Genomic DNA, 27,723 nt, shown 5'->3' with positions numbered 1-27,723 from the left:
GTTTTTTTGTTTGCTCTCTTTAGATATGGACGTGTGGAGAGTGTCAAGGTCCTGCCCAAGCGGGGTTCAGAAGGTGGAGTCGCAGCCTTTGTGGATTTTGTGGACATTAAAAGTGCTCAGAAGGCTCACAATGCCATCAACAAGATGGGGGACAGAGACCTGCGCACTGATTACAATGAACCAGGCACAATTCCTAGTGCCGCGAGGGGGCTGGACGATAGTCTGTCCTTAGGCTCTCGTGGCCGGGATGTATCAGGGTTCACAAGGGCGGCAGGGGGGGCCGTGTATGGTCCCCCCACGTCGCTCCACAGCAGAGATGGACGCTATGAACGCAGACTAGACGGGTAAGTGGACAAAGTTTCTCTGAAGGCAGGGGGAACCGTTGTTTCTGGTAAACACCTTACCTCCAAGCATCTTTCCACCATCTATTCATTTACTTGTTTGGGGGTTAAAGAGGAGAAAACAAGTTCATGCTCAAGAATTAAATCTTATAGGGATCCCCTCTATAGTCCTCAGAGCGTGGCCAGCGCTCCTGGATTCATACTTCATACAGGTAGACACCGAAATATTCCCTAAGTGAGAGCGTTTCTGTACACATGTGTATCTGTTACTTAAATGAATAGTCGATAGTTTAAATGGCTGTTGGGGATTATCTTTGTGAGTTTAAACATCTCTGTGAGGTGGATATATCATTTGCGGAAAATACGGGGCAAAGATTGGATATCGTAAAAATTTCCCAGGATTATTGGAGATTGCTGGAGAGAGAGAGAGAAAGAGAGAGGGAGAGAGAGAAAAAGAGAGAGTGGTCCAACGGCCATCCCTGGGATTCCCCTAATCTGGAGTTACATGCCCTGCTCGATGGATTAATGTCACCCGTTTTTTTTCCTCATATAACAAAACAACCAAGAGCACACATTATATGTATAAGACACCATTGTTTGGATTAGTCTAATTTGGTTTTCAATTATCGTGCACACCTCACTGAGGTGTTCACCTCTCTCGTGGGCTGGAGTCATGTGGATAACCTACACAGGATATTTATTCCCCACTGTTGGATTAACACTGGCCAGACACCAAAAGGATATGCTATCATGCTAAAGGTATGGGTTACTTCTTGGTGCTTTGTTTTTGTTTTTTGTTTTTTTGTTTTATATGGGATTATATCTGAGATCAGGGCATTACAATTTGAGTGCTGGGAGACCTCTGCTGGTGATCCAAGTCAGTAGACACCACAAAAAAAAAACAAGTGAGCAAATGACTTCTTTTTTTTTTTTTTCCTTGCCTTATTTTTGTGGAGATTATTTTTTCATTTTCCGACATCTGAGACTAACAGATTTGTGAAGGGCCAAGATGGACTATGTTTGGATCATACAATTCAAAGAAGAATGCTGGAAATTGTGACTGGAAAGTTGTGCCATCCTCACTGTTGGAGGTAAACCTCACCTCATGTCTGTGGATTATCTCTTCTTTCCTGAATGTGGAACTATAATTAAACCTTGGATACAATCGCACACAGAATCCGAGAACTAAATTGCATCCATGAACTGCGTTTTCTCAATGACTCAGCCCTGGTTTGGACTGCATGCATGCATGCGGGTTCTTCTACTACACGGATAGACAACAGACATGAGCGTCCACGAGCTTCAAAACTGAATGTTCTCCACCCTGGGAATGAATACAGTGCTACAATGAGCAAAAATCTGGATTACCATTGAGAGCCATCCACTTTATTCCTAATCTGTCGTGGCCATTTTTCCCCTCCCTCTACCAAAGGAATTTGACTTCTTCACCGCTGTGCACAGTGTGGCCCGACTGGAATGTGCAGGACTTCGCAAAAGAAGATGCAAGACTTGAATTTTTTTTTTTTTTTTTTTTACATCACTTCCATCATTTCTGCTGTTGTGGAGTCAACACTGCAGTACTCAACTGAAGACGGACTCCTGGATACCATGCATTTATTTCACTGGACTCAAGTGCAACGCTGATTCCCCCCCCCCCTTCCCCCCTGCACCCGTTTGGATGGATATATGGACTCAAATAGACATTTTCCAGCATTACAAAATGTCCCAACATGGATTCGTACAAGACCCAAGTTTTTTTTCGTCATTTTAATTCAAACGGACACACACACATGAGGTCCCCTGCCCTGAAGATGAGGATTACGTTTCTATTGTGAACAATTTTGCTTCAGTTTTTTTCCCCCTCCACTCAACATTTTTGCCCATTTTTTCTGCTCACAAAGTTCTATCTCCCTAGATTGTATTTGGAATTATAGGTCAAGTTACCACTCTCTCAAAAGGTTGGTATGTCCTGCCCTGTGTATTTTAGCTGTCCTCTCTAACCCCCTAGTTTGAACCCCTGTCTCTCTCCATTTTCCCCACTAACCGAAGTAGCTGGTACATAAACTATTATTATTATTATTATTATTACTGCCTGTGTGTCTAAATACAGAACTCTATACCTTGTATTGTTTTCCTTTTCTCTTCCTCTCACCTGACCCTACCTTCAGTTCCTTTCCCCCGTTCTCCTTATGATGAATAGATCCATACTGCAGTTGTTGATGACGGACCAAAGTAAAAAAATAGATAAAAAAATATCCCTTTTTAATATACAACACTGTTTTAATATAACACAAAGATTGGGCTGTGGAAACAAACATACAGATTCAAAGACATGTCACATACTCATATTGGCAATATGTGCAGTAAAAAGCGAGGGCGGCGTACTCTAGAGGATGTGCTAAAAGACTAATCTGAAATAATAATGAAATAGAAGAGGATTAGATAACATAAAAATAAAAGATGCATTTTAAAGATTGAAAAAAAAATTGCAAATAAATTAATGCAATGTGAATTTTTCCCCAATATCTCTTAAAAACTAGAGACAGAATGATAAAATGTATTGTTTATTTATATCTTATCAAGCCAAAATAACAAATATGAGGATTTTCATCTTTTCTCTGTTTTATATCTGTATATTATATCTGTTTTACATAGATTAGATAAAATTGGTATGTGGTGGTCGGACAAAAGGCTCATAGGAAAAACCGGTAAAAAAAAAAAACAGTCTAAATTATTGATTGATTAATTAAAAAGATAATCCGTATGATCATCAATAATGAAAATAATCATTAGTTCCAGCCCTACTATCTTTTGTTCCAGTTATTTCTAAATGCTGTTTTAAAATTTTGGCAGCTTTTGTTTTTTATTGGAGGAGAGTAAAACATAAATACTGTAAAGCCTGCCACAGGGTGCACATGCAAAACTGTGAGAGAAATATAACACACACTTAATATTATTATAGTCTATATAGAGTTGACCATAGTAAGTCAGCAAATATGTATATAAAGAGATGTATAACATCCACCCACGGTTCCTGACTGACTGACTCACAGTCAGGATGTGGCAGATCCTTTTGAGGGTCGACCAATAAAATGATGATTACTGTGAAACGGCAGAAATTTGTTGCCTTTCAGTGATTTTTTTTTTTTTTTTTTTTTTCCTAAATCGTTGGTTGGTCTTTGGTGCTTTGCCTTTAATTTCTGGTTGTATTAGACTGTTGCTGGCAATGATGCGAATCAATGAGCAGGAGTGATTTATGGCAACACTGGGTTAACAGGATTGCCGCATCAGTTTGATGGATTACCTTGATTGGTCAGGTATTTAATTTCCTGGATAAACCAAAAACACACGATTCACATTAGATATTTTTCTATTGAGTTCCCAGAAAAAAAATCTATATCCCAATCTTTTAATTATATGACGTAAATTGTAAATGACACGCACTGTGATAGAAGATTTTATTCATATTGCTGCACTCGAGCTCCATGGTTTGTGCCTCAGCCTGTGAGGAAAGGATGCTCCACAGCTGCACAGTCAAACTGTTTGTTTGCATGACAGAAAGATATTTAACAATAAACTGCTTCTAACTCTTTTGGACATTTTGAATAAAATTGAAACACATGTTTTGCTCCCACATGACTGAGCCTGCACATAAGATGCCTTTTTAGCATGCTGCTGGAATGCATCCTTATAATTATGCTGTTCACGTAATCCCAAAACAGTTGATGTGCTTAGCATGCACCAGAGCGGACTAATAATCAAACACTGATGGAAATTCTGCCAAAAAAAAGTCTAACTGAATTATTTTTATGCTCCATGAATAATGTAGAAGCAGTTTTGTGTAAAGTGAAATTGAAGTGAAATTGAAGGCTATCTATTGAAGACTGAGCCTGCGCCACCAAATTAGCATTTTTCGAGAGCATCTAGGGGTCAAGGTAATCCATCAATTTCACAGCAGACATCGTTATGCCATCGCTGTTATTCATGAATCCTGCACACAGATGATTAAATCAAATAAACTGAAACAGAATTTGCCCCTGACCTGCTGTACTTTTATATATGCTGAAATGCAGTCATATAGAGCTAGTCTCCTAAACCAATTTATCTCTTAAGATCCATGAGAGTGTGTGCATCCCATGCAGTCTTTTGTTCTTGTGCCCCACAGCAAAAGAGTCCTGTTTAAAGGCTTAATGAAAGACATCCATTTATCATCGAAAATAACGCTTGCGTCTACAGATTACACTGTATTTATGTTGCATCTCTTACCCTGATGAATATTTCCAGTTTGGCCACATCAGAATTTTAAACATAGCTTAATATCGAATAAATGCACATTGACTAGTCTTGCAAACCCTTAAATCTTCAAATTTCGCTCCGTAAAAGAAATGATCAATAAATAAATCAGATTATATATCCTTGCAGAATTTACTGTAAAATGTGACCGTTAATATAGGTAACATGTTTTTTTCTTTGTCAAGTGTAAAGGTCAGGTTAGGCACTTTAAGAAACGTATCCCATAATCGCGTTTCAGGACATCACATGGCCTCAGTGATGCACAGTAAGAGACTTGTGTCACATATCTTCACAGAAATGGCAGCAGCCCTTTGTCGGCGCGTGGTGGAACCCATGTTGGCTCCTAAAGCTCAGACTGAAAACGCAGGCAGCTCTTTTCAAGTAACTGTTGTTTAGGGAAACTCACATATTTGGTTCCTCACACATTTTTTTTTTTTGACCAGATTGAACAAATGCACCTAAAAACAGAGACGTTTCCCCCCCATCAACCGTTTGACAAATTCGTACATCCACAACAGCAAATAGATCGTTTCTAGAGGAAACACCACGTTACGCATATGTCGAACTGGAAAAGCACAAGAAAGTTGGAAGATCTTAAAAATAAAAGCTTTACAAATGAGAGCCTATAAAAATGTGCAATGTGTTACTGAAGGAACTAATTACAAACATTTGTTTGAGATTCAAAACAAAACACATTGTGCCCTCATTTGCACCACTATTAAGAAAATCCTAACCAAAAGCTGCTGCCAGCTTCTCTTTAATGAGATAAACTGCTTCAGAAGTTTCTCCTTGTTGCAAGTGTCTTTGATTTGTACTTACAGACCTTTTGATGGCGCAGACAGTTTAGCAGCATGAAACGCCAGCAAGCAGGCAGGATTCAGATAGAGAAATCTTTACACAGAGGTAATCAAAACACCTCTGAGGGTCTAAATCAGTAAAAAAGATTTTGATGCTTCTGTCAATTATGAGCGAGGAAAATTTGTGGGTCTCATCCAAGGAGTCAGTTGGGATTATTTTTCATGAATTTCAGACCTCTTTTCTCAAACTAGAGAGGAGACGGGAGAGTCATCATCATTTTTGTTGAAACGTAGTGCCTGTCTTGTCGTAATTGGATAGTAGAACCATGAACATTTGTGGAAAATAATTGAGGGTGGGAGACGAGGTAATGAGGACCTGAAAAGATTCCAGTACCAGGAACATTGGACCTTTTTGTCCCTGCCCTGACTCGAACCAAGAACGTCACAGTTCGATGATTCGAGCATCAGAACACAAGTCCAACAAGATGCCGTGCACATCGGTTGGTTTTCTCAACCATGCTGCATCATTTCTGGGCTTGACCACTACGTCACCTTTTAGGATTTCCATCTAGCTTTGATTTTCAATGATTGTACATGTACATTCATATTAAAAATAATATGCAGAAACTCTTTCAAATTGTTCATGTATCTCAGTAGAGCTCATTCTTGGATTGCCCAACTGAAACATGACCTGCAGCCCATGATATCTCATATATACCAACATATACACACATATAATCTCAGATATATGACAGTGTCACACACGTGTAATGATACTTAAATTATTCTAAAAAATGTTGTAAAAACATGTTTTTACCATGTTGATAGTCGAGGTTTGTTTTCCATGAAACTCCGGCACCGTCCTGAATTGTTCCGTCCTCGTTTGAACTGGAGAAAGAATAAAAACACAGTCTTTTATTCTAATTAACAGTATAATGAGGGTTTGTAAATGTTGTTATATTAAAACATATTCCGCCCCGTGTTGGAACATCACGGCTAATTTTCTGATTATAATTTGATCTGAATTCAAACAGTGGTAATTGCTGTCCTGTCCCGCTCATTACGGGGAGTTTGGTAATACGACTGTTGTAATGACACAGCGGTCGTATTACCAAATTAAATTCTGATTACTTTATTCAGATGGAGGGCGCACAGGTTTGAGCAGAATGTCCTTACTCGCACCGTTTCTAATGTGCATCTTCATAAAAGACGCTTGGAAGGAGGAGTTTGTTTTTCAGGAGAGCAACTGGTGTCAAATTGTGTAACATAAACAAAAAGCTCGTCATAAGTCACCTCACAAAAAACCTTGAACAAAGCCTCTCAGATGATGAATGATTAAACGCCTCAAAGAGAAGCTTTTGTTATAGTTGGCAGACGTTACAGGACCAGAATGACTCAACAATCTATAAAGTCATAATGTCTCATTTAAATCCCTTTATTACAAGTAAATCTATGTGCAAGTCTGTTATATCCTGCAGTTTAACTTCGAAATAAGCTGCAGATTTCTGTGCATGCCATTTATTTTAAAATGTCTTCTCGTTGATCCGTGTTGATTGTCTATGTTCAATAAAGTATGTTGCATTTCACAATAAGATACGCTCCTCAAGTATTTAGTTGAAACTGAAAACAAAATCATCCCAAAGCTTATGTAAACAGCTCAAAGTGTGATAGAAATGCATGAACGACGGTTGGTTACCTAAAATGTGGTTGGTCTGGTGGCAGAAGGATCTGATACGTTTAATCTCCCAGTCATAAACAGTCAGGCTGAGAAAACATGCCAGGCCTGATGCTCAGCTGTCTCAAACACTCAATCTTTTAAATCCCCCTATAGCGCAGTTTGTAGGCTGGTAAATAATTCTCTTTTTAGACGCTCAGAAACTACCCCTCTCAGAAAACTTTAGTGCCCCGTCTTCCCATGTGTCTGATTAAGGAAGAGACGGGGAGAAATGATAATCTAGTTTGTCTTCTGTCTTATGCTAGCAGCTTATTTTATGCAGCTTATCTTATACATCTTAAACGTAAGTGTAACGTGCTGTTGTTCTCTCTTCCTGTTTGTTAGGACTGCTGAAAGTCGGGAGCGGGCATATGATCACAGTGCCTATGGACATCACGAGCGTCCTGGTAGCAGCTTCGACCGCCAGCGACACTATGAAACGGACTATTATCGCGATGCGAGAGAGAGGACTCTGAGCACAGCGGGGAGCGGGTCTGGTACCTCCAGTGGAAGCGGTACAACAGTGTCGTCTGGAGTCGGTGGAACTATCGTCAGTGCTGTTGCTGGCAACACAGGAACAAGTGGCTCAGCAGTGGCCACGACGGGAGGAAGCGGAGGATCTACATCCAGTGGGGTTGGCTTCTACCGATCCCACAGCAGGAGCCCCTGTCGCTTTGAGACACCAGAGCCTCGCTATGAGTCTCGCACCAGGGAACCCTTTACTTTGGCCAGTGTGGTTCACAGGGACCTTTACCGGGAGGACAGGGGTCGGCGCGGGGAGCGGTCGTACCGCCACAGTCGTAGCCGGTCTCCGCACTCGACACATTCACGAAATCCCTCTCCTCAGAGACTGGCGAGTCAGGCCACACGTCCTCCACGCTCCCACAGTGGGTCGGGCTCTCGCAGTCGCTCCTCCAGCTCAGACTCAGTCAGCAGTACCAGCAGCAGCACGAGTGGCAGGTGAGTCAAGCTAATCTCGCCGTCAAGATTTCCGCTGTTGTTGTTTTTGGCTGTTGTTTACATCCCGGTCTTGGAACAGGAGCTACACAGAGTAAGTGGAGAAAGAAAGTCTGAACGCTGATTCAAGTGACTGTGAAATGTATTTTTATAAAATTAAACAGGTTCATTGCACCTTTTCAGAAGAACAATAATCTCATCTATCCATTGTTTTCTGCTGCTTACCTGAGTCCAGGTCACAGTGGAAGCAGGATGGGAAATGTATTTTTAATAAGGTTTAAACAGGCTCAATGTTTAGTTCAGGTGTATTTCCTGGTAGCAATCCAACGTCCTTGCTTTTATACAATACAAACTTTCATACAGAATTATTGAGCTGTATAAATATTATCTTGTATTATTCATAATTTCATGGTGTATTAATTAACTAGAATTACTGAGATAGTTTTTATTAAGCTTTCACAGTTTTCCTTCAAGTGTACCCCTCCAGATTTTGCAAAGAAGGAAAACTTGGTTGTCACTGGTCTAAATTTTGTACAACTCAGCAAAACCCACAATGGAACAACTCACACGCCACCTCAGTAAGGATGAATTAAACATGTGGGCTTTTTAAAATGTGAACCTCTAAATCAATTTCTATATTTCTATTAACATATTTCTCTTTTTAAACATAATGCAATTTCCCCCAACATATATCTATGGCCACACTGGCTCTATTGACTTTTGCAGCTGTTACACCAGTTGTTTCCAACGAGCTAATAAGACTTAGGTGTGCAGTTGACGTCGGTCACTCGTTAGTGGGGACTCCCATTAAGAACACTTTGTTGCATAACATCCCTGTGTGCAGAAGCTGTGGTTTATAACATTAACTGTTTAAAGATATCGTAACCCCTAATACTGTGTCAGTAGGTCTATTTTTTTTAAATCAAAGTTTGATTAATGGAATCGACTTTTAGTACTTTGTGGAGATTTAAAGAAAAAAAAGAAAAAACTGACAACACTGCATATTGCAAAAGTTCACTTTCATTGTAACGGCTGCAACGACAGGCTTCCTTTGTCTGTTTTCGACACATGAACACACCTCTATGCTTCATCCTAAAAATATCTGTGTATGTGCTACTGAAAATATTGTGAAGATGCACCATGACAGGAAAAAAAAATATCCATGGATTCTTTATCTTGTTTTATCCCCATAAATCTGGAGAATTTAAAACCCTTGAGAGATGGACAAGAGGGCGCCACGCTTTAAAGGAAGACATCACTTACAAGCTCCATTATCCAGCTCTGTCATTTTAAATTCAGTAATATAACACAAGTTGTCAATGTGTAAACTCTGAAGCAGTGCTGCTACTCTGCCTGTTTCTGTTTGATCATTAGTGAATTTTTCAAATGAAAAATCTGAATTCACTGGTTCGAGAAGCTGATAGTCATTAAAGCTTTGAAAATGACATTTGTTGCAGGTAACTGCTGTAATGACAAACTTTTTGGTTTTATGAGATTTGATCTGAATGATTTATTACTGCGGTTCATACTTTGGATTTAATTAAAGTCCATCTTATGTCTTGCAAAATTGAATCTCCAGTACACCTTCCTTACTTCAACTATATCGCCTTCGTCATCAGGGTGGTGTCTGAGGTTGTTTCTGTTTTCCTAAAACAGTGCATCAATCAGTCAGGTGACTTATCGATCACCATAGATTTATGAAACAACTGAATCTTTTTAACTATCTTGCACATGATTAACCACTTTGTTTATTGTCCAAGAAGTGTCGTCTGAGGTAGTATTTTCTTCTAAGTTTAGAAATGCATTTAAAAGGTTTTAGGAATAAATAGAATCACACGCCCTGACCCTAACCTTTGATCGAATCACGCGGCTACAACAGCAATAAATGTTACTATTATTACTCTGGATATATGTCATTAAGATTTCATGGCATGCTGTGAGTGTGTTTTAATTCTGGTGCTACAAACACAAACAGTGGCTGTCGATCAATCTGGTGTCAGCTCCGTTTTAAATTTGACACGCCAGTTTAGCTGTTTTTGTGCAGCCCGTGAGTGTTGTTACGTTTGTTCAAATGATGTTGTTGTAAATATATTTCTTAGGTGGTTGTTGTTGTTGTGTTGTTGTTGTTGTTGTTGTTGTTGTTATTGAGCAGTAGCTGCACAAGCAATGAATAAATTACAGATGGTTAAAATAATCTGATGCAAGTGAGTCTGCAAGTCTGCAGTTTTAAAAACATCAGCATTTCTGCCCATGAGATTTCCTCCACTGTATAAATGCACCTCACCTCTGCCCAGTGGTTTATTTTTTTGTTTAACTGCCTCACCTTAGGTCAGAGTCCAAAGCTCTGATCGACACGTAGCGACACATGTGGCTTGACGAGGTAGTGCTGGGGGGGGGGGGGGGGGGGGGGGGGGGATTTCAGGAGACGGCTGGTATATTTTTCTCACTGCCTACCTCTCTGTATGGGCAATGGCTCCCCCCCTCCGTGAGATCCAGTTGGAACTGGAAATTTCTGGCCAGTGCTGGCTGTCTGCCCACTCCCACAGGCCAGGCTCCGTCAGCAGCACTTCCGGGAGTGTCTGAGCACAGGAGGAGAAAGTGAGAAGGAAACAAACAGCAGAGGGCCTAGAAAGCTGAGACAGGCATGGGAATAGTTTGAGAAAAAAGATGCATGAAGCGACCTTGAATTTTCCACTGACGAATCCATCTATTTATGCTGATATTCAGATGCACTATATAAATATGAATTGGGGAAGAGAAAGGGGGGTGTTTTTCTCCTCTTCGGCTGAGAGATATTGCAGCTTTTAAACAGCAGAAAGACACAATCACAGTGCATTGCATGAGCTTTTATGCAAATGCATCACTATATATTAAACCTAAAATGTGTGCATAATATTTCTGTTGTTTTTCTGTTGTCAGAAGAAATTGAGTTTCTTTACAAAACTCACAATTTAACTGCTGTTCTTGGCTGTGCATTGAAATATAGATATTAGCAGAATAAAGTCACTGTAGTTTATTCATATCTGTTTACAGTATACTTATTATATCGCATCAATTTATGATCTTATGAGATAAATGACTATTTTTAGGTATTATAATGTTTAGGCAAAGGGAACAACCAGTTACAGTGACACAAATGAACCAGCTCTTTATCTATAAGTTAGTGAGGAGGTGTTGCAAGCCTCACAGTGGGTTTTTTTTTTTTCTTCCTCTAAGTCCATGTTCCTCTTTTGCCACAGTGATTCTAGCAGTAGTTCAAGTGATGACTCCCCGGCACGTTCAGTGCAGTCTGCTGCTGTTCCTGCACCCTCAGCACTTCCTTTGTCCTCCCTTGACAAGGATGAGCCACGTAAAAGCTTTGGCATCAAGGTCCAAAATCTTCCAGTGCGCTCTACAGGTTAGTTACAAGGTCCTCCTGTGGTATTCAGTAATGAAGAGCTTTTTATATGTTGCATTTTTATTGAAAATCATTACTAATTGGTTATTCTTTTAAAATACACATACCTAATAAAACATTTGATGTATTTACTACAGATACAAGCCTGAAGGATGGTTTGTTCCATGAATTTAAGAAACATGGAAAGGTCACATCTGTACAAATCCACGGAGCTTCAGAGGAACGCTATGGACTTGTGTTTTTCCGCCAGCAAGAGGACCAAGAGAAAGCCCTTGGCGCATCAAAGGGGAAGCTTTTTTTTGGCATGCAAATTGACGTTACAGCCTGGAACGGCCCCGGTACGTTCTGATCTTAAAAACTGTACTGTAGCACACAGAAAAAAAAACATGATGATTGGCAAAATTGCACAAGGTCATGATGAGAACTTTATTTTTCAGAGACAGAAAGTGAGAATGAGTTTCGGCCCCTGGACGAGAGGATAGATGAATTTCATCCGAAGGCCACACGCACATTATTCATTGGAAACCTGGAGAAAACCACCACTTACCATGATCTGCTTAACATCTTCCAGCGCTTTGGAGAAATAGTGGTAGGTTGATTTTTGTCCATATGCGGTGGTTGCACATGCTGCACAGTTTGAGATTACCACACTTACTGACAACATATTTTTGTTTTCATTATGTGTAAAGGACATTGACATTAAGAAGGTAAATGGAGCCCCACAGTATGCCTTTCTTCAATACTGCGACATTGCCAGTGTCTGCAAGGCCATAAAGAAGATGGATGGCGAGTACCTCGGTAACAACAGACTGAAGGTGAGAATATTCATTTTAATTTAATTTTAAGTCTTGTCTTTACACTAGCACTACACGGTTTTATTTATGAGCACAATTTGTTTGAACTCTTGGATTCTTTAAGTCAAAATAATTGCAATCTGACATGTTTTCCTTCCTCTTTCAGCTGGGCTTTGGAAAGAGTATGCCTACGACATGTGTTTGGTTGGATGGATTAGCATCAAATACAACTGAGCAGTTTCTTACCCGTCATTTCTGCCGCTATGGACATGTTGTCAAGGTAAGTCTGTTTATTTTTTTTTTCCTCCTCATAAATTGCCCATTGTTTACTTCTTGGCACCTTCTGACTCTGTTTTTCCTCTCTCTTCCGCAGGTTGTGTTTGACAGAATGAAAGGAATGGCCCTCATCCTGTATAACAACATCGAATATGCACAAGCCGCTGTCAAAGACACAAAAGGGTGGAAGATAGGGGGCAGTAAAATCAAGGCAAGTGAAACACAGCTCTGCCCTGAAATGGGGCTCTGTTATATTATAATGTTTGTATGTGTATAATGTCTGACAGGCTCTAAAAACTTATCTTTTTGTTTGTTTTTTAGGTGGATTTTGCCAATCAGGAAAGTCAGATGGCTTTCTATCGTTCAATGCAGGCATCTGGACAGGATATCCGAGACTTTTATGACATTCTCTCTGAAAGAAGGTTTGTGTAGATTGCTTAAACAATATATATATTTTTTGTCAATACTACCTTAATATTAAAACTAAAGTTATTGATTCCAAAGTATGATGAAATTACAGCTTCTTCTTTCGCATTTATTTCTTGGCAGAGATGATCGACGAACTCAATATGAATTTCAAGCAGAAAGACAATATTATGAAAATGTACGGACACCAGGAACATATACTGAAGATCCACGTCGTAAATACCCTGCAAGAAGTCGGGAGTTCTACACCGAGTGGGACCCGTATCAGGGAGATTACTATGATCCACAATACTTTGAAGACCCCCGGGAGTATCGGGAATACAGAGCCGACCCTTATGAGCAGGACATTCGCAAATACAGCTATTTGCAACGGGAACGTGAAAGAGAGAGGGAGCGCTTTGAAACGGATCGTGGGCGCGATCATGGGAGGAGGACCATTGAGCGTAGCCAAAGCCCATCTCACATAGCCTCTCGTCGCCCTGCTAGCCCCACTGCGTCTCCTTCACTCTCTGAGAGGATACCGAGTGATTCAGATCGCCGTATATGTTGTCGGTCTTCTGACAGAAGTGGCAGCTGCAGTTCAATCTCTCCGCCCAGATTTGAAAAACTTGAAAAAGCACGCTCTGAAAGGTATAATAAAACTGACAAACTTGAGAAAGATCGACTCTTTGAAGTAGACAGAGGGAACTTGGTTGAAAAGGAGAAGCGGGCTGCATGTAAGGATCGAGGGGACAAGGACAAAAGTGAAAAACAGAGGCTTAAGAAGCTCAAGGTTGCATCACCTATTATCCAAGCATGTGAGACGGAACCTGAGCTTGAAAGAGACGTTAGCCCTGAGTCTGTCCTTCGCACTAAAAACAGTAAAATTCCAAAGGAAAGCTCGAGCAAAGGACGGCTAGACCTTCTGCCTTGTGTTGTGCAATTAACACGTGTGAAAGAAAAAGAAGGAAAATTGATTGGTCATGCTATCCATGAGAAACAGATACCTAGGGGCGGGAGTGACAGTCCTAGACTGGCATCACCTTCAGCTGACCAGAGGAGTCCTCCGTTTCGCTCAGAACCATCAAAGGGTGATATCTCCAAGCACGGAAAGGTGCCCAGAGACAAGAATATGCACAGTTTAGTGGAGGTTATTGACAAGGATGCTAAAATCAAATCCAAAAAACATGGAAAATCTGAAATGGGATTTGACAGCGGTGTCTCTGTGGATATTGACCGTTTAGCTGCACGGAAAAGGCGCTTCGAAGACTCTGGGAAAATTGATCGACAAAAGAGAACTAGTGAGGAGGACCTTGGTAGACCTGGACTTCATAAACTATGGAATAATGCTAAGGAGACTGATTTGGATAAGAACCTTTTGATAAAAGGGATGCATAAAAAGGAACACCACAAGGAAAAATGCGTCCGGATGGCCTCAGTTAACAGTCCTAAAGATGGACAGGACTGTGAAAGCAACTCTGTAGGCCTGTCTTTGGAGCGCCATTCACGGCTAGGGGAGCTAACTGAAGACTCTACAGATCAATTAGATACTACCTACCTGAAAATAGATTTAGAGGGCTCAAAAAGTGAAAACAGCTCCAGCCTCACAAAGATGTCAGATGACGGCAGTCTAGATTTGGATGAATTAAAAGAACAAAACAAACATGTTTTGTTTGAAAACGAACAAGGGAGAGTGAAGTGTAGAGACTCTGATGATGGAGATGAACACTTTGTGCATATTGACCACACTAATATCTGCACAAAACAAATTGAACAGAGTCGATGGCTTCGACCCAAGCTTGGAGATCCCGATAAGTTAGTCAAGTTTGAAAACCCACCAAGTGATGAGACTCCTGACTTTGAAAAGGATTATGTCATGCATGATATTGGGAAACCAATTCAGGATATAGCCAATGATGACTTCTCTTCCTGTAAACGAAAGAAATTGGAGAATTTTGACTTTGAATTATCCACCACAAAAAGTTTTGCAAGTTCACAAAAGTTGAATGAGGTCATTTATCAAAGTATGACATCCTCGATAGGGACGAGTCACTTTTCTGCAAATGAAGAAGATGAAACTGCCCCGATCCCAGTGTCAGTCATTAACAAAGAAAGAAAATCCTCTCCAACAACAGATGATAAATTTTCACACGCGGAGTCAATAAAAAACAGTTTGGGTCTGACAGCCAGACATTTTCAGACTTCTGACACTGATCTCCCAAAACTTAAGACCACATTGCTTGGATGTGATGAGGACTTAATGCAACGTTGGGAAAGAAGGATCAAGTCTGACTCACTTAGAATGGAAATGACTTTCCAAAGTGATATTGCAAAACGAGAGAGTATCCGCAAACGCCTCGGCCAGGATTTAGAACCCGGTGAAGTGCAGTCTGATTCAGATGATGATGTAGAAAACAAACAAATCTCTCCCAAGTCCAATAGTTCCTTGTCTTATATACTCAGGGAACGTGACGAGAGGATGACAGACCTGAAGCTTTCAGGCTCTTTGGAAAAGAATAAGTTTTATTCTTTTGCATTAGATAAAACTATAACTCCTGATACAAAAGCACTCCTTGAAAGAGCCAAGACGCTGTATTCCTCCAGGGAAGATAATTGGTCCTTTCTTCCCTCACGCTTTCCGACCTCCCACAGCTGTTCAGATAAGGACAAGGTAGAGCTAGCACCTCGACCTATTCCTTCTTGGTATATGAAAAAGAAGAAGATTCGTACCGACTCTGATGATAAGCTGCATGATAAAAAGGAGGAGCTTAAGCCGCAGGACCAAGAGCGTCAGGAACTTTTTGCGTCTCGCTTCCTGCACAGCTCAATCTTTGAGCAGGACTCCCGGCGTTTGCAGCATCTTGAACGTAAAGACCAAGATTTAGAAACTGGAATTGGTAGACCTTTTGGTAAGCCAGGTGCTACTGAGTCACAACCTGAATCTGGGGGAGGTGACATCCCACAGGAGCCCATAGTGCTGTTCCATAGTCGGTTTTTGGAGCTTCAGCAACAAAAGGACAAGGATCACCCCCCACCTGATAATGAGAATGATTCTTTGGTGGCAGAGATTAAAAGAGATGAAGTGCAGAATTGTGATAATGTGCTGTCTGATAAGGAAACTGAGCCAGTATTGAAGGTTGAAGACAAATCAGCCAGCCCCACATTAACCTTGTCTGTTTCACCCTTTGTTCATTCCCCTAAAGAAATGTCACCAGAAAAGAAAGAAGTTTTAACTCCATCCTCGGATCAACCTGTGTCAATTGTCAAAGAAGAAAAAGTGGAGCAAGTTCTTGAGGTGTCTCCACCTCGTTCTCTTCCTATGGAAGACTTCAAATCAGTTGCTCCTAAGCTAACCCTGACACCTCCACTTGCCCTTTCAGAACCAGAAAATGAAATGGAAACAAAAGTAGACTTAAATGAACCCAAAGTGAAAATTGGTGATAGTTTGGCAGTGGAACATAATCCTCTTGTGGAAGAGAAGCCTCCGACTCCTGGTGGTTCCCTAAGTGCGTTTGTAAGGGAGACTGCAGAATTAGTTTACTCCGACTATCCAAAGATTGAAGAAAAATCTGAAATTGAGGCAGAACCTAAAATAGAAAATCAAGAAACAAAATACTTTGAGGAATCTCAAAAGACTGAGACCGATAGTGAGGCATGTATGCCAGAGCTAGAGGCTGAAATAAAACCGCTACCAAACCGCAGACAGCCCAAGAATAAAAGGGCAAAACCACTGTCAGTATTGCGTACCTCCCAGCCTTCCCAAAATGTTGCCACTGAGAAACCTGCGACGCGAAAGAGTGAACGGATTGACAGAGAGAAACTCAAAAGGGCCTCATCTCCTCGAGCAGAAGCACCAAAAGCATCATTTGAGTCTAAAACCACATCCAAGTCACCAATTCATGCTTCAGATTCTGAACAAAACCTTGAGTCAAGTTTGATCCATGGGAGGACACGTCGCAGGAATGTAAGGTCAGTCTACGCCACGCTACACGATGACGACCAAGCTGGCAAAGAGGTTGTTGAGACATCGCGCTCCATGCGCAAACGTGGTGCTGACAAAGAACCAATCCAGCAAGATGTTCAAATTCCATCCACCAATGCTAGGCGAGGACGTCCACCTAAGAGAGGCATCAAACGAAGTGAGGATGCATCACCAGTAAAAGGGGATCAGCAGAAAATGATGGAAGAAGACACAGAAGTTAAAGAGACCTCAGGTACTGTAGAGGTTGTGAAAGCCTCTGAGGGATGGCGATCACCCCGCACCCAGAAAATACAACAAATACCCCTAACTTCACCTGCTCCCGTTAACAAGAAAGGAAGTAAAATAGAGAAACAGTCTGGTGGTACTGCAGCATCAGCTGAACAAGCTGATCTGGCAAGTCATGATGAGTCAGAGCTTAAGCCTAAAGCTGATTCAGACCCGTTTATAAAATTACCAGAAAAAATGGAAAGCACAAGCCCACCAGTCCAAAGAAATGAAAAAGATTCTGGTGGAAAGAAATCTCCTGATGGTGAAAAGATAGACACCAGCTCCTCGGAGAGAAGACAACCAGAAAAGAGTGTCAAAATGAAAACACCAAGGTTGAAAAGAAACACCAAGCAGATCACTGATGATAAATCGCACAGCTTAAAAAATCTTGAGATCCGTGTAAGCGTTGATGACGTAAAAGGTTTACTGCGTTCAGAGGATGAAGAGCCCGAGTCGTTTGAAGCTCCTGCTATCACAAAGACCAAGACAGTTGTAGAAGAGACTGAAGAAACAAAGGTGACAAGCGATTCAAAAGAGCTTGGCATACAGGAAATTGAAGATACTCTATCAGAGCCCGAACTTCCTGCTGATCCAGCTGCTCTCTTAGCACGGCAGATGGAACTAGAGCAGGCAGTTGAAAATATTGCCAAACTTACAGTTGAGCAACTTCCTCGGCCCTACAAAGAACCACCTTCAGAGCAGCCTGCCATAATACCTCCTGTCGTAGTGGAGCCAGAAGCTGAGGTTGAGGAGGAAAAGCGAGCTAATCCTGCAAGTGAAACTGAACTCGCTGCTGCTATTGATTCCATTACAGCTGAAGAAATGTGTGGAGATGCGGATGGGTTCACAGCTGCTCCTACTTACACTGCTCTTATTCCTACCCCTGACTCTTTGATATCCCCCTCCTCCAATGAGATAATGGAACCTGAAACACACATGGTGATCAACAGTATCCTTGCAGCAGACTCAGATGATGGTCCTCTAACACCCAGCCCAAAGGGGCCAGGGACAGAGGCTAAGGCAGCTGAAGATCCCCCTCGACCTGAAACACCCAAGAAAACAGGCAAATTCAGAGCAAAAACCCCGAAGAAGTCAAGAAGTCGCAAAGGCTCAGCTAACAAGAAAGGGGATACTCCTGAAGAGGTTTCACAGTCGGAGCCCTCTCCAGTCAAGTTACCCGAGTCAATCCCAGAAGACCCAGAAACTATTAATTCAAAAGCAGTTACAGTTACAGCAGGGGCAACTGCAGCAGCCTCTGTGGTCACCGCTGTTGCGACTTGTAGGCGTGACGTTACAAGTGCCATAACCGTAGACACGCCCAAAGAGGCGGAACAGCCCGAGGTTGAACAGCCTGTACCCAAAGAATCTGCCTTTCATTCTGGTACAAGCAACATCTCCAGTTGTAAAAAGCATCCGCAGGCAGCAGAGCCATCTACCCCTACTCTTGCCCCTGCTCCTGCTCGCCCACAGGCTGTATCCCAGTACAGTGTACCCCTGCTGAGGCCGGCCAAAATGCCACTTTCACCTGACTGGCCTCAGAGGTCTGAAGAAAGTAGAATCTATGTTGCGCCTTCATGTCACGTCACAGTGGTAACTCCTTCTGTACCACCTTCTGTAACCCCTTCAGCTAATCCCCCAATGCCTCCCGACACCAAGGCTTCAGATATTGACCCCAGTTCTAGTACCTTAAGAAAAATCCTAATGGAACCCAAATACGTATCTGCGTCAAACAGCAATTCTATACCTACCACTATGGTGACATCTGCACTGTCCGATTCTTCACGGATGTCAGAAAATGAAAATCGCTCTGATACAATGGGTTCAAGACAGTTACATCCCGAAGAAAGACCACCTTTCCCTATCCAGCCCATACACCACAAACCGTCACCATTGACAGAGTCCCAGCAGAACTGCGGAGAGAAGGCCCAGCATACAATTATTTCTCCTGCTACCTCAGTAATAAGTCGAATTCCAATGCCTTATGATACAGAGGAAACTCCTCGAATTTCACTTAGCAACAGAAGCATTGGCTTATCTATTCCCAAGCAAAAATTTAGATCAAACTCCAATGAGAATAATCGCTACCATGGCATGGATATAGTAGAAGATGGGACTAGAGGGCGCTCGGTTGTTGAGACCACTCCCTACAGTACAGGCTCCAGTCCAGGCCTAAGGGTCAATACATCAGAGGGTGTTGTTGTGCTGAGTTATTCGGGTCAGAAGACTGAAGGGCCTCACAGGATGAGAGCCAAAATTAGTCAAATCCCTCAAGCTAGTGCTGGTGATATAGAGTTTCAGCAATCTGTGTCCAAAACTCAGATAAAGCAAGAGCCACTCATCACATCATCCCAGTCGCCTACCCCAAAAGCAGCCCCAACTCCTACAGCTTATGGGCACACAGGGGTCCTCTTGACAGGCCAGTCCTATAATTCTCAACCTGTCATTTCCAGCACCAAGCAGGAGAGTCTTGGGTGTGACAAATCTGACGCTCCATATCACACAGCATCCCAGGGTGGTGTGGTAAAGATGTTCCAACAGCCGGTCAGTTCTCCTCAAGTCTTGATGTACAACCAAGCTGTGATACAGCAGCAGCAAAGCAAGAGAGGACTGGTGACAGAATCTCTACCGAAAAAGATGGATATTGGCAAAGCTGTTCAGCAGTCTAACCTCAGCCCAGTCATGAGTCCACACCACCCATCACTATCTGGAACCCGCATGAGCCCCAGCCCTGGCATCCCAACTGATCGGTCAGCTCTACACCTCAAACAGGAACCCCAGTCTCCACGGACTACTGTTCACTCCCCTTCACCCTTTGTCAAAGCCTGTCCTCCGAGTGGTTCTCCCATTGGAACGTCTGTCGTTCTGGGTCATGGCATGCCACCAATGTCTACATATCATTCTAGTATGCATCACCCGCACTCTGAACAGTCATCCGTCATAATTCAGCCTCACAGTGTCACCCAGTCAATGACTCACGAAGCCAGGATGAACACCCCACCAATGTCTGGGATAAACTACGGAAGGCGAGGTGACTCCCTGTCTTCTTCCCATCCAGGGCCTCCACAGCGCGCGAACACGCCGCAGCCTAATGTCATCCGAGATATGGTACTGCAGTCTCATTCAAGTCCCCAGGGGTCAGTGTCAGGTGGTGGTGGTGGTGGCGGCGGCGGCAGTGTAAATGAAGAAGACCCCAGACACTTTAACCAAGCCCTTAGTAGAACATCAGTGCCACAGCTCCAGTCAGATGTAATGATGATTCACAGTGATCACAGAGGTCTCCACCCAAGCATACGCATGGACCAATACAGAGACATGCACCAGCGCATCCTCATGCACCAGCAACTGGGAGAGCAGACTGCTGCAGAAGCAAGACAGTCACGCAGCTCAGAGACTACAACGGCTTCAAGCAACATCTCTGGGTCTACAAAGAGTCCTATTGTGGGGAAGGCCATCGAACTTTCTGCAAAAGACTCTCTCAAACCACTTGAAGGAAAGCTGATCCATCCACCCTCCAATGAAAGTAGAATCCGGGCAGTCCATGCATCCAGTCCTGTCATGGTGTCTCCTCACCCTCATGGGGTTCAGCTGATGCATCCAGGAGGTGCAGGCTCCTTTCCAGTATATCGGGACATGCGGGGCTTCCCATCTCAGTTCCCAGGACATCCATCATCGGGACACGGCCTGGCTAACCAAGGCATTACATCTTCACAGGTCACTTGATATACTTTTATTATCTGTGCTTTTATGCAAATATGTCTGCATTTTTCTTATGTAGCATGTATAACTGGATGTTGTAATGTGTTTTCTTAATCAGGTCCCTCCAGAGCCTGACCTGGGTCACAGGGCTAAAATGTCTCAGTCACATGGGGGAGGAAGTGATTCCAAGCCTGAGAGTTCCCATCTTCGCCATGCTACCTCGTCTGACCTCTCACACATTTCCCGAATAGCAGGAGATACGGTCTCACCCTCATACCAGTCTCCCATGACGTCCCCCATGAGTCTTACTCACAAGCCAGATCTATCTCTACAGAAAGGCCCGCCAGCCTTTCTGCCAACGCCACCGCCAGTGGTACCGCCATCAAGTTCACTGCAGCCACGGCCTGATGCTAAGATGGAACATTCAGGCCACCGTTCCATTGACATGGTGCAGCTTTTGACGGTAGGAAGACAGACGGTCCAGCAGAATACATTTTTTCAAGACAATACCATAGAGAAAAATAGGTTTAATAACTGTATCTGTTTTCTTTGCACAGAAATATCCTATAGTATGGCAAGGCCTCTTGGCACTGAAGAACGACCAGGCGGCTGTCCAGTTGCACTTTGTTTCTGGCAACACCATCTTGGCCCAGCGCTCTCTGCCGCCCCCAGAGGGAGGTCCTCTTCTCCGTATTGTCCAGAGAATGAGGCTTGAGGCTTCCCAGTTGGACAGTGTGGCACGCAGAATGACCGTGAGTATTACCTTTGAGCAGCAGCGTCTAAAATTTAATCAATATGAAGACTCGATTGAGAATGTCTGGATTCTACCCAATAACTTGATAAACGCTTGATCAAACTGACGCATTTATCTTTGTTCTAAGGGTGTGTTTTATGTTTACATTTATGATAAAGGCTTATCGTTCATGGCAGGTGGAGAATGACTACTGTTTGCTACTGGCTCTACCCTGTGGTCGAGACCAAGAAGACGTCCTTGGTCAAACCCAAGCCTTGAAAAGCGGCTTCATCACCTACCTGCAAGCCAAACAGGCAGCTGGAATCATCAATGTTCCCAACCCTGGCTCTAATCAGGTCTGTTGTCCTTTAACTACTTTTCTTTTCTTTTTAGTTTTAGTTTTAGTCTGTTTCATAATGTAATTCATGAGGAAGTTGTTCCCTCTCTCATCATATTATTTTCATCTTTGGATTCACAGCCAGCTTATGTGGTGCAGATTTTCCCGCCGTGTGAATTCTCGGAGAGCCACCTTTCGCGCCTGGCACCAGACCTTCTCAACAGCATCTCCAGCATTTCCCCTCACCTCATGATTGTCATTGCCTCTGTTTGATTACCTCCATTTTTTTTTTTTCCTGAACAAAGCCAACACCAGCCCTTTTGGACTCGTCCAGTTTTGTAAACTGGAATTGCCTCATATTTTTATGAGTTTGACTTTTTAAAAAATCTAATTTAGCATGCACTCACCTTTTTCTCCTTCACTTCACCGAGTCCTTAAGTCACCCAACGACATTGAATTCCAAAAACTATACCTTTACGGAGAGGATATGAAGGGTCAAACGGGGATTTTTGATGATCATTTCTGATTACTCATTTCATTTTTGCCATTTTTTGGAGGTGTTGTGCATAGCCTTTTGTAATTCATAGCATTCATAAAGCTATGGATTGAGACCTTCCTATGGGATATTTTTTACCTTCATAAAAGTGATTGTGTTTTCTTTTTTTTTCTTCTTTTTTTTTTTAAAGACAAACGATGTGAGAAGTCATTGCACTATGTTAAGGAAAAAATTGTGAACTCTGTACAGATTTGAGTATAATATGATACATGTTATGGAAATACTCTCGTAATCAGCCATGCTTGCGCAAGATAAAAGAAAAATCATTGCCTGGAAAATGATCACGAATCATTTCAGCCTGATCAGTCATACTGCTTTTGCTCCTTCACCATCAGCCAACTTCTACTTCATTTCCGGACTCAACTCTCCATCCCGAGGTGTTCCCTACCCCAGGAACTCGTGAGGGGACGTTTAGAGTTGTACAGTTTACACTCAATGCCTCAACAGGGGACTATATAAAGAATATTTAATTTGTTTATTTTTGTTTGCATCTTCTTTAAGCCTAAGGGTATTGTGGACAATTGTGAAACTGTAAATATTATAAATATTTAAAGACTGAAGCAATGTGGAGAGACCAAGTGAATTATTTTACAAGACAGATCATCAAATCTCAGTGTTTTCTTTCTTTCTTTCTTTCTTTCTTTCTTTCTTTCTTTCTTTCTTTCTTTCTTTCTTTCTTTCTTTCTTTCTTTCTTTCTTTCTTTCTTTCGTTCTCTCTTTCTTTGGGCAAGGGCATGAAGGGGAATGGTGGGAAGGATCTGTACGGGATCCAGGAGTGATATTCACAAAAAAAATATTTTTTAAATTGATTCTGTGCCAAAACGTCTTTTGCAAACGCTCAACACACACAATGTATCTAAAACAAAATTTGATCAGAACCTATTTTCATATGTGACTTTGTATTTTGCCACTCAGAGGGCAGACTTGATTCCTTTTTTTTGGTATTGTTCATCAACCCAACTCTGTTACTACAGTGCTTTTACATTTTGAAATTGTATCCTCATTTTGAAGGAACCACTGTATTGTATTGTCGGGGTTGCCTTTTCCATTTGTACTCCCATTTTCCTTCTCCGTGATGTGGTCCTCTACTGCCCCCTGCTGTCTGGAAATCATTCTCTGCATCCTGAGGTCATTTAAGCTGTGACTTCATGACAGATCTGCTATAGCATGCTTTATTCTCAAATCTTAAAGGGTAAAGTAAAATCATAAAGGCAAAGAATGTGACTTGAACTTGACATCATGCCGCTAATGGATGTGCTGATCATCTGTCTCCATCCCTTCCCTTAACTGTGTCCTTGAGCCAAGCTGTAAATACTAATGTCCTTAATCTGTGCTCTTGTGTATTTTCCCCTTTATAATTGTCTTTCTTCAGGGTCCTTATTTTTGTTTTGTGCAACAAAACAAAGCAGTCTGAAAGAGACAGGAGATGAGGTGTGTGAAAACCGATGCTGAAAGTAAAACCATGCTTGTCAGTTTTGTGGTGTAAATATTTCTATGACTGCAAGCTGAATACTCTCATGGTTATGTTGAAGGCACTTATAATTTTTGATAAACAAATGAGAAGAAAATACAAAAAACAAACTTAAAACGGTGATTAATATGAAAACTGTCTTTTGATCAATCTTCATTTTGAGTGTATTTTGCTGTTCCTCCATGAGGACATTTTAAACTGTAAAATAAATTGTTGTTTAACTTACTTCTGAAGATCATTAAATGGTCAGTCACTCTGATTTTGTGTTTTTTTTCTTTCAAAACTGAAGTTATGTTGATGCAGACTGAAGGAAAAAAATAGCATAACTACAATTTACAATCTAGAAGCTCCATTATCTGTTCTCTTCAGTATCTGAAAACTTCAGGTTCCATGTCTCCATAACATGTTGCAACACTTTCTGTGAGTTGCAACACTTTTTAAGTTGTGAACATACTTAACCTGCTGCGTATGTCGTGGCTCATCACAGTCAGTACTGCAGTCTGTTCCGCAGTCAGAAGATGTCAGTGTCTGACTAAAAGTACACGACCGTGACACAGTTCTGCAGAGTGAATCAGTCCAACAGAGGTGTCGGTTGTATTTTCAGTTCCCTGTGAAAAGGGTTTGTTCTGTGAAATGTTGGCTCTGACTTTGTCTTGATGTGAATTTGTATCGCCCGGAGCAAAGTTAGTATTTTTCCCACATCTTTTTAATTTGAATGTGTGAAAGGAAAATGCACCCGAGGTAGCAGACAGCCTTTGCTTCAGATCTTTAAAAAAAAAAAACCACCTCCAAGCAACTAAGAACTTTGTCTTTGATTGACTCCTATTGTTCTTTGTTTGCAAGCAGCGAGACCTGGGTTTAATTCTGGGCTGCCACAGAGGGAATTGTGGGGGATCTTGTACGTCTAAACATGTCTGTCTTGGTCAGGAAAGATTTTACGTATGCATAGGCATACTGAAGACGCAAATTCAGGTCATCCCTCTCCCCTTATATTATGATTATTATTACTGTTTATGAATGATGAAAACATCTATAATCATACTTCACAGAAGCATAACAAGTGTGCACATTCAGGACCATCTAACCGCACACTGGCATTGTGTCGAATATACATGACTGCCAGTGACGAATTATGAAACTATTTTTGTGGCTCAGTTTTTAGAGCAGTATTAAAATGGCTGTGGAGTAAGACAAATGAGCACCGTGGCTGTTAAAGCTGCACTTATAGACTCATCCCTGAGGCGAACAGCTCCATGCCTTTGGGAATTTTAAGACTGCGGCTTGAACATTACAGTTTCCGGTTGCACCCATCAAATACAGGAGTAGGCTACACCAGCCCACAGATTCCCCCAGGAGGGAGGCCTACCGGGATTTAGAGGCAATCACAGTTCTGTTTGGGGAATGTTTGGTAGTCAGGGCTGAAGCATCTTTCTTTAGTTCATGGTAAACTACGCCATGAAGACATGATGTTGTTTATGTAACAAAACAACTGCAGATAATGCATTATGGCGTTATGGCAGTAGGTCAAGGCCTCCCATAAAAAATAAGGATGACGCTGAGGAAAAGCAGCTGCAGCAGCATGAGCTGAAGATTGAGCATCCGCAGGAGGGTAAAGAGGGTCACACCCTTGATTTACTCATTTCTCTCTCCTGTCATTATGCCTACAGTAGAAAGAAAAGGAGTCTGACCATGCAGAAGAGGTGAGGCATAAATGATTTATATTACCCTGACGGGACAAGGCCTGGAATGTTAATTGACGCACTTTTCACAGTGTGGGAAGAAGACGAAGATAAGACCGGGATACGCCAGTGAAAAGGCAAGACAAGGAAGACATGAGAAGAAATTCTAGATCCAACTTCCCCTTCATATTGTTTCCCCCCCCGTGTTCTTCTCCAGATTCACAGTTGGTCTAAGATTACAGGCTCGGCCTTCGAGCGATGAAGTGAGCATGAGGAGGAGTCGTGTGCCCTCGTGCTTAAAGTAGATCTCATTCATATTTCTGAGCTGTTCTCCTCTTAAATTCTCTGCCACAAGATGACATTTTGAAAGCCTAATTTTAGCGAGGAAACGAAAAGAATGTGCAAAATCCAGAGGTTGGTTTTTCAGGCGCTGATAAGTGCTTGTTTTGTTGTTTGTGTTCTTTTGGCATCGAACACCCAACATTCCTCGCTGGTGTTTGGACAATTTGTGCTGACATGAGAGCACAGAATGAACCAGCTAAAGAGGGAAGCCTTTATAAAATAAATCACTTACTATTATTAGCGTGCTGCATATTTGTTTGAACGTGAACTTCATATGTTTTAACCTGCAGTGCTCAACTCACTGTGGATCCAACAGGTGACCTAAACCATCAGTCACTGTTGAAGGAAGTACAAAAAGCAACAGGATTAGTTACATTGAACTTAAAACCTCTCGGAGCTCACCTGTTTTAAACCCCACTTTGCCCCATTTACATATGTAAATGTAGTATGATTATAACAGAAGAACTGTAAGGCCAAAATGCATTTATCAAACCTCATTTAAATGTGCTTCTTTTGCGTGTGACTACAACCCAACCTAAACTACATCAGTTCATACATGGTATTTTTTGGTCATATTTCATAACTACTGATAGGATATACTTATTACAAGAACAATGACAAGCTTCACAATTGGGTTTTTTTTCCCACTGGTGCCCATGAACATTTCTAAAAAGTTAAACTGGGAGAAATGTGCTTTAACCCTTTAATATGAAATAACAGAAAATATACTAAAACATTTTTGAAACCTTACAAAACAGAGCTGATCCCTGCTCTCAGCTGTTTTCACATCTCTCAAAGCCTATTGGTCGTTGCTCAGAAGTGCCCACCCCCTTTAGTTTGTTCTGATTGGTCAGGGAGACGTCTATCTACAAGCTAGCGTCATTCAGAAAAGCTGTGAGAAAAAGCAGGCTTCTGACGGAGAACATCATTACACACTTGGTGACGCTCGCCGTCTTCCCCGAACGCTCTCGAAGTGAAATCTGCTCCGATCTTTACAGGGAGGCCGCCATCTTGTAGCCAGAAAGCTAGCAAACAATAGCCGATCCGCAGGTGGAGACGGGGGGGAAGAGCTGTGTATACAAATTGCTCGGTCGTCTGCTTTGGACTTCTCTGGACGATATTCATAAGCTGGAATACTTTTATAAGGATCCCTTTTGTTTTTTGTGACCTGTGGAGCCTTATGGACTAAAGGAAGATAAATAATGGAGGAACGGAGAGAATCGGAGTTCTACACATCTAAACGGTAGGCAGTCACCTTGCTCTGCTTGTACATGATGTGGGTAGATATTAATAAATCATATTCATGTGCTTGTGTTTGGTGCAAATCGAACTGAATATTTTAATTCTAGAGACTCGATCTACCGATCTAAAGAGGTACAGCCTGTTTATATAGACAAATGTTTAAGCCTTTAAAGTGGCCATACATGGGCCATCGGGCCGTGTGAACCTAAACGCAAGGTGACTCAACATAGGGATGAAGGAAAATTGTATTTTCACAAGCACAAACACACGCAAAGCTTTGATTTAGGCTTTTAACCATTATAACCATCAACCAGTCAAACAGGAAACTTAAAGAAAAAGCTGTTGACACAAAACAAAGGCAGCTCTATAGTGAAATTCTGCCAGGCTGCTTTTTTCTAGCCAGGCTTTAAACCTTAAACCTTTTCATAAGTAAAATAATATCAC

At 41.9% G+C, this 27,723-nt stretch overlaps 1 protein-coding gene across 1 annotated transcript in view; it reads left to right on the top strand.

Annotated features, from left to right (window-relative positions):
• Positions 1 to 24,275, top strand: part of spen (spen family transcriptional repressor) — a 28,857-nt gene extending 4,582 nt beyond the window's left edge. Inside the window, exons 2-15 of the mRNA XM_056384399.1 lie at positions 24 to 344; positions 7,491 to 8,105; positions 11,342 to 11,499; positions 11,637 to 11,837; positions 11,937 to 12,088; positions 12,189 to 12,314; positions 12,460 to 12,573; positions 12,667 to 12,780; positions 12,891 to 12,991; positions 13,119 to 20,934; positions 21,038 to 21,382; positions 21,477 to 21,671; positions 21,850 to 22,008; positions 22,131 to 24,275. Of these exons, the coding sequence (XP_056240374.1) occupies positions 24 to 344; positions 7,491 to 8,105; positions 11,342 to 11,499; positions 11,637 to 11,837; positions 11,937 to 12,088; positions 12,189 to 12,314; positions 12,460 to 12,573; positions 12,667 to 12,780; positions 12,891 to 12,991; positions 13,119 to 20,934; positions 21,038 to 21,382; positions 21,477 to 21,671; positions 21,850 to 22,008; positions 22,131 to 22,262 (10,549 nt within the window). The 3' untranslated portion in view covers positions 22,263 to 24,275. The remainder of the gene's footprint in view (positions 1 to 23; positions 345 to 7,490; positions 8,106 to 11,341; positions 11,500 to 11,636; positions 11,838 to 11,936; positions 12,089 to 12,188; positions 12,315 to 12,459; positions 12,574 to 12,666; positions 12,781 to 12,890; positions 12,992 to 13,118; positions 20,935 to 21,037; positions 21,383 to 21,476; positions 21,672 to 21,849; positions 22,009 to 22,130) is intronic.
• Positions 24,276 to 27,723: the final 3,448 nt, after the last annotated feature.

The sequence above is a fragment of the Seriola aureovittata genome, chromosome 9, assembly GCF_021018895.1.
Source record: "Seriola aureovittata isolate HTS-2021-v1 ecotype China chromosome 9, ASM2101889v1, whole genome shotgun sequence".
Taxonomy (NCBI): Eukaryota; Metazoa; Chordata; class Actinopteri; order Carangiformes; family Carangidae; genus Seriola; species Seriola aureovittata.
The sequence above is the reverse complement of the archived record's forward strand: the minus strand, read 5'-3'. Positions and strand labels throughout refer to the sequence as shown.